This window comes from Pollicipes pollicipes, unplaced genomic scaffold (genome assembly GCF_011947565.3).
Source record: "Pollicipes pollicipes isolate AB1234 unplaced genomic scaffold, Ppol_2.1 Scaffold_7262;HRSCAF=8765_pilon_pilon_pilon, whole genome shotgun sequence".
Taxonomy (NCBI): Eukaryota; Metazoa; Arthropoda; class Thecostraca; order Pollicipedomorpha; family Pollicipedidae; genus Pollicipes; species Pollicipes pollicipes.
The window spans coordinates 3,884,018-3,893,911 of NW_023597055.1; the positions used below are offsets into that span (position 1 = coordinate 3,884,018).

The 9,894-nt window shown below is 51.8% G+C and overlaps 2 protein-coding genes across 2 annotated transcripts; both read right to left on the reverse strand.

The window, feature by feature from the left end:
* Positions 1–5,348: 5,348 nt before the first annotated feature.
* LOC119114393 (cytochrome P450 3A9) lies at positions 5,349–7,395 on the reverse strand. Its single transcript, XM_037238585.1, has one exon. The coding sequence runs from the start codon at positions 7,227–7,229 to the stop codon at positions 5,691–5,693; it is 1,539 nt and encodes a 512-aa protein (XP_037094480.1). The 5' UTR covers positions 7,230–7,395; the 3' UTR covers positions 5,349–5,690.
* On the reverse strand, positions 7,269–9,290 carry LOC119114112 (cytochrome P450 3A16-like). The gene is made up of 2 exons (XM_037238328.1): positions 8,607–9,290; positions 7,269–7,289 (listed from the first exon to the last, which is right to left on the reverse strand). The coding sequence occupies exons 1-2, from the start codon at positions 9,162–9,164 to the stop codon at positions 7,269–7,271; spliced, it is 579 nt and encodes a 192-aa protein (XP_037094223.1). The 5' UTR covers positions 9,165–9,290.
* Positions 9,291–9,894: the final 604 nt, after the last annotated feature.

Here is a 9,894-nt window from a genome sequence, read left to right on the forward strand (position 1 = left end):
AACCACTGACGTCACGGTTGCTTGGACGAGTTCATTTTGGCACGTGTGGGGGAGTTTTTTAGGCCATGTCTCGTCGGCTTTTGGCCTGCTGTGTGACGTCACCCTTCGCCCGCGGCAGGGAATGTGTATTGGGCGGAAGACCATTGGCTTCGTTTTTATTTGGCGTCGGGGATCCTAATACTCAACGTGCCCTGCCTCAAGCAATAACAAGCTTGCTCTTTTCGTGTTTAATTAAATACCCTCGAGTGTCACGCGACCTTGTAATCTTGCGATTGATCAAAATAGGTCATGCAAAGGCTGATAAATGTCTAGATACTGCCCGAGCTTTATCTGTTTCGATGACTGCAATGAAAGCCCGCAGGGATAATCCAATCCTCGGTGCTCCAGCGTTCGCGGTTTCATTGCATTCGATGTTCATGCTAACGGGGGCTACATCAAATCCATCTCGAACAGTGCGTTTAGTTCACACTGTTCACATAGGCGTATGCACGTTTTAAAAAGTGGCGGTGGAGCTAAGCTTAGGGTATACTTCAGGAATTTTTTGGAATGCAAGCCCGATTACCGGGAGGGGGTGGCGGGGTGGCGTAGAGATTGGGACTGTTAGCGTTTTTTGTTCAAATGTCATGGCTGATATGTTACATATGCATCTAGAGCTGTCTTTCACTGGTGCGCGAACAATTTTTTCAACAAAAAAAATAAAAGATTCGACTCATTCATGTCATTCGGCAAATAAGGCTGTCCAGCTTCCCAAGATGATTTGCTCATTGCAACAATGTCTTTCCTGGAGACGCGAAACTCCGCGCCCGGGTGTGCCTTTCGGGTCATTGAGGAGGCATCTGCTCTTACAAGGCAGATGCCAAAGCACGGCCTGGACATAGGCTGGTGGTAATTCTGAATGTGAATCGCTGGCTCACGGTGCGGCAGATTTTGCATGCGCCTTTATTTCGCTGGCTCTTTTTCAAAAGGTAAGTCTTGTCGCAGCATTTTAGGCGGATATCAGTTTGGAAGCTTGAAACTGCAAAAACAACGTGACAAAAGCCATGAAACTGGAGATTCTCCTTTCACACCCAAACCACAGAATGAGGACCCTTCTGTCATATATTCCTTATCTGGGCCCTCCTACCGTCCGCTGTCGGCGGCTACTGCCCAGGACCGGCTGTCTCCCGCATGACTAATTGCGAACTGACTGTATGGTTGCTTTGTTGCATACTTTTGGATGAGCATTGCTACTTATTGGTGTGTAAAACATATTGGACACCTGCAACAGTATCTTTTTCCGAATTATCTTCCCTTACACCATACTACCATACAGAAAAGTCTCCGGGAAACTGCCTGTGTTAGGTCTGAACTCGCTCAACGGATATTTAATTGCCCGACTTGATCTGATTTTGTGTGTAGGCAGGGCGTAGCCGGAGCCTTGCTAAGGGGAGCACAGGGTTGGCAAAAGCCCTCTTGTGGTGACCGCCCCCCCCCCCCAAAAAAAGAAGAAATCCCCGGATATAACTTACTTGTTAGCATGGGATACGGTTTTCTTCGTTTCATTGTTATTGTTGCCTTGCAACCAGAATAGAAACCAGAACCTACCGTGAGATCAATTCTGTTTGCAGCTTAAAGTCAATGCACTGCAGAAATCAGGCACTGAACGACCGCATGGAATAAATTACTGGTCCCCTTAATATACAGTGGTTTAGTGGACTGTTGATAAACCGATAGAACTCAGAAGCTTTGTCAGAATGTTTTGTCTGTGTTCTACGGACAATTAGGATATCGCGGAGGTCGACCGTAGATCGATATGCTGATCGAAGTTTGAATATGAAAATTTGATTGTAGATCGAGTCGTCAACAATGTGTATTAACGTGACCAAGCCATGTTTGTCTAGAAATGTTTAACATTCAGTCAGAGTCGATTAGTGATGCAATTTATGTGACGTGATTTTGTAACATGCGCACTCGCATATCTTAGTAACAAAAACCTCGACGCCAGGCGTTGCAGTCTCCGTAGGCGACGCAGAGTACGCCCAGCAGCTGATACTAAGCCGTGCCCACCGGGTGGACGAAAGTGATGATGCTTCCGAAAGCAGCACCTTCGAACGTTTCGGGACAAACAATTTTAAATTAGTAGGCGGTCTGAGCGCATATTTCGCGTGTGCGATTTTTAGACCGCTGACAAGAACGGATTGGCCCTTATAGCAACCCGAAGTGGTTCTGGAATCTGGGGTGGAACTGGAAGAGTAAAGGTAGAATATCTATTTTTCGTGTTCCTGTGACTATTATTATGTCCAGAAGACAGACTAATACGGCGCCCGCCGTCTGATGGCACTCGCAGTGGCCGAAGCCATTCGATTTTACGGAAGCTGCAACCCAGGCCATCGATGTCCTTGCTCTCGAGGTTGCGGGCGGGTATGTTCCAACCTTTTGGTGTTTTTTTATTACAAATACATTCTAAAGAAATGGACGCCTCAGGCAAACATGTGATGACCTTGCTCGCTTTTTACGTCATTTCGGCTCACTATTCAACAATAATAGGAAACCCATTCTGGTCAACAATAATAAGACCTCTTGTTTCCTTCCGGGAAGAGACCCCTTGAGAAGAACACCAGGGACATAATACCGTTTCCGGTCAAGGGCTGAAGGACTAACCCGTCCTATCGCGAAGCGTCTTCTGGCTGTCATTCTGGCCACCGGAAACTCCTTGTCGATCCGGTGGCCATTAGAAGGATGCATCGTATCATGTTGTTCTCCTCCCTGACACGGAAGGTCTTCAGACCCGCGCAGGTGGCCCCAAATCAGCATAGGAACCCTCACTGATGCAACAAAATCCCTGATAGCCCCAGGTGGTCCAATAATTGTCACATAAACTATAGTCCCATGTCTTTCTGCGCTCTTCAGAGATATGGAGACTCCCTGAGCGTAGATTGTAAATGAAATGGGGTCCCAAATTTGTATAACATGACCAATCAATGTTCGTATTAACTAGTTCAAGACTCCCTCAAAGTTGATTACTGAAAAGAGTACTATGCAATGTGGTTTGAAAATGCGCGCTCGCAAGTCATGGCAACAACAGCTTCGACGCCCGGCGTTGCAGTCTCCATAGGCCGCGCGGCGTCGGTCTGTGGCTGTGATACTAAGCGATGGCCAATAAGCAAACGAAAAGGATGACATATCTTGAGGGAGATGGCTGGTGAACTAAACAAATCGGCACGTGTGTTTAATGTGGTGCAAACATAAGCTAAACACAACCTTAATCTGAAAAGTGGGGGAGGTAGTTAACATTGCTGCCCCCCACCTTGAAAAGTGCAGGGTCATGACCCCCTGCCCCCCTCCCCCTTATTCCTACACCCATGACTGTCCATGTACGAGTTCACGCTTTTGACTGAAACTTTACATGCATGCAACACGGCGTGCATTGCCTCTTACTCAACACACTCGTCATGAACAAAAATCACGCATCTTGCTACATACAAACCCATCGCCAACCACGTGTCATTGGGGACAGATTGCAATGCGAATTGCAAAAAAAGATAAGGACGCAGAAATCGGACGCAGGTTGCTATCGATTCACGACAGGAGCAGCCAGCATTTGAGACGGGAGGGAGGCTGGCACGATTTACAATAGAGAAAGGTTGGGATCCCAACCCCAATCGCATTCGAGTGTTGCCGTGTGATATTGCCGCCGTCAGTAGACTTTTTAGGAGCTTAACTAGACTGTTTGGTGCTCTATGAGGAAAACTGTACGCGGGCGATAGTTCATCCGGATTTGGCACCGCACGGCGATCGAATAGTAGAAATGGCGGCGTAATCGTAAACGTCGCTTATGCCGGCCTTGCTTTCATAAATTATCTCATACTATGCTGTCCTTGTTCTAGTGCTCTGGACTGTCAAGACGCCTAAGTATGATGGTTGTGCACTGAGTATTGTATCAAAGCTATGGATGCAGCACCGTTTCAGCCGTCCTTGTGTCGCATTTGCTGCTGTGATATTAGCTTAAAAGCAGGGATGCAGTTGTCTTTCCGTTCAGGAGACTTCAACTTTGGCAAGCAACCAGCTTTGGCAAGAAACTGGGCGAAGTGCGGGTTCTTGTTAAGTTCTTATCTCCAAAAGTAACCTTCCCTTACGTCCCAAGAGGCCCTGTTTGCGAAGTTCTGGGCCTAAAAATAGAGCCCCTCGCAGAGTCTTGACCGTCAATGCGGACCATGTCGGGCAAGGGCTACCCACGCACCTTCAGCAGCGTGGACAGGATTCCGCCCGGGGGGCGGGGGTGCTAAATCGGGTCAGAAGAGGCCGTTCCAGTCAAGATGCCCCTACTCGTCGCGGCTTTTTGGCAAGTCTCTTCCTCCGAGAGCTTTCGCGCCCAAACGGCCGTCTCGTAAAGTTCGGACATCTAAGACGACCCCTAGGAAACTGAATGTGTAATAGAAATAGCGCCCTCATCTTTTAATTCGGGATTTCCTTGGCGCAGGTCCCTACATCGATGACTCTGAGCCGTTTTATGTTTGAGGTCATACGGCTGTCTTAAAGTGCTACAACTTAGCAAAAGGGACCTCGCGACCTCGAGGAGGAATGTTTTCGAACCACAATACCCCCCCCCCCCCCATTGGCTGCCCCATTGCACCTCTTCAGGTTTAAGAGCTTAAAGATCACTTGAAGACTCACGAAACGAGCATGGGTGGCAGTGAAATACGTATGGTCGCAGAAACTCTCGAGAAAAACGCACAAAAAATCGTATTGCTGGAGAACCCAAGGACGAAGGCTTACGAGCACATTTCCCCAAGCGCTCCAAACTCCAAACTTGTTTCCCCAAGGTAGCGTCGCTTTTGTCCGGCACGCCGTGTGAAAGCCAGAACTCGGAATTTTTGATGAACTTGAAGTAGGCGTAGGCGAGAGTGGCCACCAGCACTGTTAGTGGGATTGGCGACAGCAGCCAGGAGGCCACCGCCCACGGCGCCGATAGCAGCCAGCCGAACATAGCGCTGCTCCAAGCTCTCGCTCACAGATCGTCCCACTGTCAGCGCAGCACCTTCCCAGTCTGCCGCGTGTCAGTAGTAGGGCCAGGTGTCTTCGACGACGCCGGCGTGCGTGTATGCACCACGCATCCCGCACCCGAGATCTTTCTCCGAGCACTGCTAACACACAGCGTCTCGGAGCTGGCAGAGCGCCAAGAGTGGCGTGGCGACCTTGAGCTCCTGTTGGCTGATTGGTTTGTTAGCCAAGAGGAAGACCGCATGTGTTGACCTGTAGCTCCGCCTGCTTTTCTGTCTCGTCGGGGCGCACCATTATGTCTTCCAGCATTGCAATCATTTTGAGCTTTTCTCAAGGGATTCTGCGACCATCTCGATTCCACTGCTATCCATGCTCGTGTATATCATACGTTCATCACGCGTTTCCATCACGTTCGCTCTTGTCATGCAAACAATGGCTTAATACCCATTCCAAAATGTTTCCACACTGCCAACTGATATACAAACCGATGTATTCACCATGGGCATCATGCTGGTACGAAGCACGTTCTAATACGGCAATCTGAAAGACATAAATCACATGAAGCCACGTTGTTAATATTCAGTTACTCATATGTCTGTTCTTAGTTAGTAATACATCTCCCCAACATTCTTGGGCAATCCTATGCCATGATAACGAATGATTCAGAAGGCTCACGATCTGCCAACACTCATGCAGAGGGTTGTCATGTCTCAGTCGTCCCTAGCCCTCAGCTCCACCTTCAGGGGCAGTTTTCTGCCCTCGGGTGTCGTCAAAAACGCCCTCTTGTCAAGTGGCATCGGCGGCGGCGGCGTTTTCTCCGTCGGCAGCAGTGTCATCTTCTGCAACAGTGCCGCGAACGCCACCTTCGCCTCGAACAGCGCGAACCGCATGGCGATGCAGTTGCGCGGTCCTTGGCCGAATGGCAGGTAGGCGCACGGGTGGCGCTTCTCCTTCTCCTCCGGCAAGAAACGGTCCGGGTCGAAGCGCAGCGGGTCCGGGTAGTGGTCCGGGTCGCGGTGGAGCGAAAGCACTGGTATGTGCACCAAAGTGCCCTTGGGCAGGTGCACGTTCGTGCCGGGCAGAGTATAGTCCTTGGTACACTCGCGCTCGAGTCGCGTGGCAGGCGCGTACAGGCGCAGCGTCTCCGAGAGCACCCGGTCCAGGTACGTCATATCCAGCACGGCGTCGTACGTCATCTGGCCGCCGTGCTTGGCCAAAACATCGTCCACCTCCTGCTGCGCCCGGCGCTGCACATCGGGACTGACAGCTAGGCTGTACGACGCGAACGTCAGCAGCGTGGCCGTCGTGTCGTACCCGGCAAGGAAGAACAACACCGACTGGCTGACAATGCTGGCGGTGCTGAGCACGCGGTTACCGTCCTTGTCCTTCGTGTCCATCAACAGCTGCAAGAAGTCTCGCACGGACGTTGGGTGCTTCTCGCGGTGAGCGACGGTCGTGTTAACGACGTCGGTGAAGAACTTCACCACCTTCCTCGCCGGATTGGGAAACCACGATGAAATGAACTTCGGTAAAGTCAGTACTGCAACAATCCGTAGAAAACCAAGCGCTCCAGGGTTAAACAGTTTTGCTGCATTCGTTGCAAATATGCTGTTTGGATCAACAAAAGAGTTGCAGTTCACGCCAAAGGCGCAGGATGCTATGTTGTCCATGGTGAATCGCCCGAAGGCGTCCTTCATTTCAACTTCTCCCTTGCTCTGCATGTCTTCTAGCACATATTTGTTCAGATTGAGAGCGTTGTCCAGCGTCAGCTGGTGCATCGCCTTAAGCTTGCTGGCGGAGAAGGTGGGCGACATGACGGCCCGCGTGTGCTTCCACACCTCCCCGTTGACAACACTGAGGGCATCTTTCAGCTCATCCTCGGCACCCGCGTCCCGTCGGTTGGTGAAGTACTCGAAGTCCTTGATGGCGATGGCCCGGATCAGGTCCGGATCGCCGACGAACAGCACAGGCCGGCTCATCTCCATGTAGCCGCAGTACTTCTTGCCCCCGTGCTTGCTGTAGAGCCACTGCTCGAACTCGACGGCCGGTGTTAAGAACGGCACTCCAAACTCGTTTCCCCAAGGTAGCGTCGCTTTTGGTCCCGGCACGCCGCGTGAGGGCCAGAAGTCGAAATTCTTGGTGAACTTGAAGTAGTGGTAGACGAGAATGGCCGCCAGCACTGTTAGCGGGATTGGCGACAGCAGCCAGGAGGCCACCGCCCACGGCGCCGATAGCAGCCAGCCGAACATAGCGTTGCTCCAAGCTCTCGCTCACAGATCGTCCCACTGTCAGCGCAGCACCTTGCCAGTCTGCCGCTTGTCAGCAGTGCCGCCAGGTGTCTCCGGCGACAAATGCGTGCGGGTACGCACCGCGCGCCCCTCACCCGGGATCCTTCTCCGAGTACTGCTGACACGCTCTCACTCCACCACACAGCGCCTGGGAGCTGGCAGAGCGCCAAGAGCGGCGCGGCGACCTTGAGATCCTGTTGGCTGATTGGTTTGTCAGCCGAGAGCAAAGTGCGCGCGCGCGGGCGCGAGCCGCGCTGACCTGTAGCTCTGCCTGCTTTTCCGTCTCGCCAGCGCGTAACGTTTAGGAATCCGGTATTTTTTAGTTACGACCTTTCCCGGATTACATTACACAACACAACAAGGTCGCACCGGGCCGCTTCCCTCATTCAGTGTGGGGGAGTGACCCGGTTCAGGTCGATGACGGACTTGACCGCCGAGTCGGGGGCCCGCCGTTTGCCGTGCGGGGAAACCTTTGCTGGGATGAGGGGGTCGTCTGTCATTCAAACGTATTGTGATTGTTGAATACAAGGAACGTGTATGCGTCTCTCGTGTTCTACTTTGCATTTGCTACCGCACGAAATTAGCCGGTTTTAAGTAGCTTTGAGCGCAATTTTTTCATTGATACCGCACAGCATACGTCGACTTATCGCAACACAGCTTTCCCCTGTCCCGTGCTTTGCGCCGGATGGCACAAGCCGGCATAAGGTAACTTTTTGTCTTAAGCCAGAAGTAACTTTCCCCAGCTCCTGCAACGACCTAAAGTCCCCAGGGCAAAGCGAAATCCAGTATGTATCATTATGTCTTCCAGCTTTACAATCACTTTGTGTTTTTTCAAGGGTTTCTGCGACCATCCCTATTCCACTGCTACCCATGCTTGTGTATATCATACGTTCATCACGCGTTTCCATCATGTTCGTTCTTGTCATGCAAATGATGGCTTAAAAACCCATTCCAAATTTTTCCGCACTGCCAACTGATATACAAACCGATGTATTCACCATGGGCATCATAGTGGTACGAAGCACGTCCAAATACGACAATCTGAAAGACATAAATTACATGAAGCTACGCTGTTAATATTCAGTTACTCATATGTCTTTCGTTAGTTAGTAAGCACAGCTCCCCGACATCCTTAGGCAATCCTATGCCATGATAACGAATTATTCAGAAGGCTCACGATCTGCCAACACTCATGCAGAGGCGTTGTCATGTCTCAGTCGTCCCTAGCCCTCAGTTCCACCCTTAGGGGCAGCTTCCTGCCCTCGGGTGTAGTTAAAAACGCCCTCTTGTCCAGTGGCACCGGCGGCGGGGCGATTTCTCCGTCGACAGCAATGTCACCTTCTGTAACAGCGCCGCGAGCGCCACCTTCGCCTCGAACAGCGCGAACCGCATGGCGATGCAGTTGCGCGGTCCTTGGCCGAACGGCAGGTGGGCGCACGGGTGGCGTTTCTCCCTCTCCTCCGGCAAGAAACGGTCCGGATCGAAGCGCAGCGGGTCCGGGTAGTGGTCCGGGTCGCGGTGGAGCACAAGCACCGGTATCTGCACCAAAGTGCCCTTGGGCAGGTGCACGTTCGTGCCAGGCAGAGTATAGTCCTTGGTACAATCGCGCTCGAGTCGCGTGGCAGGCGAATACAGGCGCAGCGTCTCCGAGAGCACCCGGTCCAGGTACGTCATATCCAGCACGGCGTCGCACGTCATCTGGCCGCCGTGGTTGGCCAAAACATCGTCCACCTCCTGCTGCGTCCGGCGCTGCACATCGGGACTGACAGCCAGGCTGTACGACGAGAACGTCAGCAGCGTGGCCGTCGTGTCGTACCCGGCAAGGAAGAACAACGACTGGCTGACAATGCTGGCGGTGCTGGGCACACGGTTACCGTCCTTGTCCTTCGTGTCCATCAACAGCTGCAAGAAGTCTCGCACGGACGTTGGGTGCTTCTCTCGGTGAGCGACGGACGTGTCAACGACGTCGGTGAAGAACTTCACCACCTTCTTCCCCGGATTGGGAAACCAGCAAGAAATGAACTTCGGTAAAGTCAGTACCGCAACAATCCGTAGAAAACAAAGCGCTCCAGGGTTAAACAGTTTTGCCGCATTCGATGCAAATTTGCTGCTGTGTGTTTGGGCGGCTGGCCAAGGGCTGAAGGACTACCCCGTCCTATCCCGAAGTGTCTTCTGGCTGTCATTCTCGCGACACGGGGCGGGATCTCCTGGTCTATTCGGTGGTCATTAGAAGGATGCATCATACCATGTTGTTCCCCTCCCTGACACGGGAGGTCTTCTGACCCGCGCAGTTGGCCCCGAATGAGCAGAGGAACCATCACTGATACAACAACATCCCTGATAGCCGCAGGTGGTCCAATAATTGTCACATAAACTACATGTTAATGTCTTTCTGTGCTCTTCAGAGATATCGAGACTTCCTGAACGTAGATTGCAAATGAAATGGGGTCTCACATTTGCATAACATGACTAATCAATGTTCGTTTTAACCGGTTCAAGATTCACGCAGAATTGATAACTGATACAAAAAAAACACTACGCAATGTGGTTTGAAAATGCGCGCTCGCAAGTCATGGCAACAACAGCTTCGACGCCCAGCGTTGCAGTCTCCATAGGCCGCGCGGCG

Bases quoted from the DNA above. Each gene is read 5' to 3' on its own strand.
- LOC119114393 (XM_037238585.1), bottom strand. From the start codon at position 7,229: ATGTTCGGCTGGCTGCTATCGGCGCCGTGGGCGGTGGCCTCCTGGCTG.
- LOC119114112 (XM_037238328.1), bottom strand. From the start codon at position 9,164: ATGGACACGAAGGACAAGGACGGTAACCGTGTGCCCAGCACCGCCAGC. The intron at 7,290-8,606 runs GTGACATTGCTG...GACAAGCGGCAG, and splicing joins TCGCGGCGCTGTTACAGAAG to ACTGGCAAGGTGCTGCGCTG.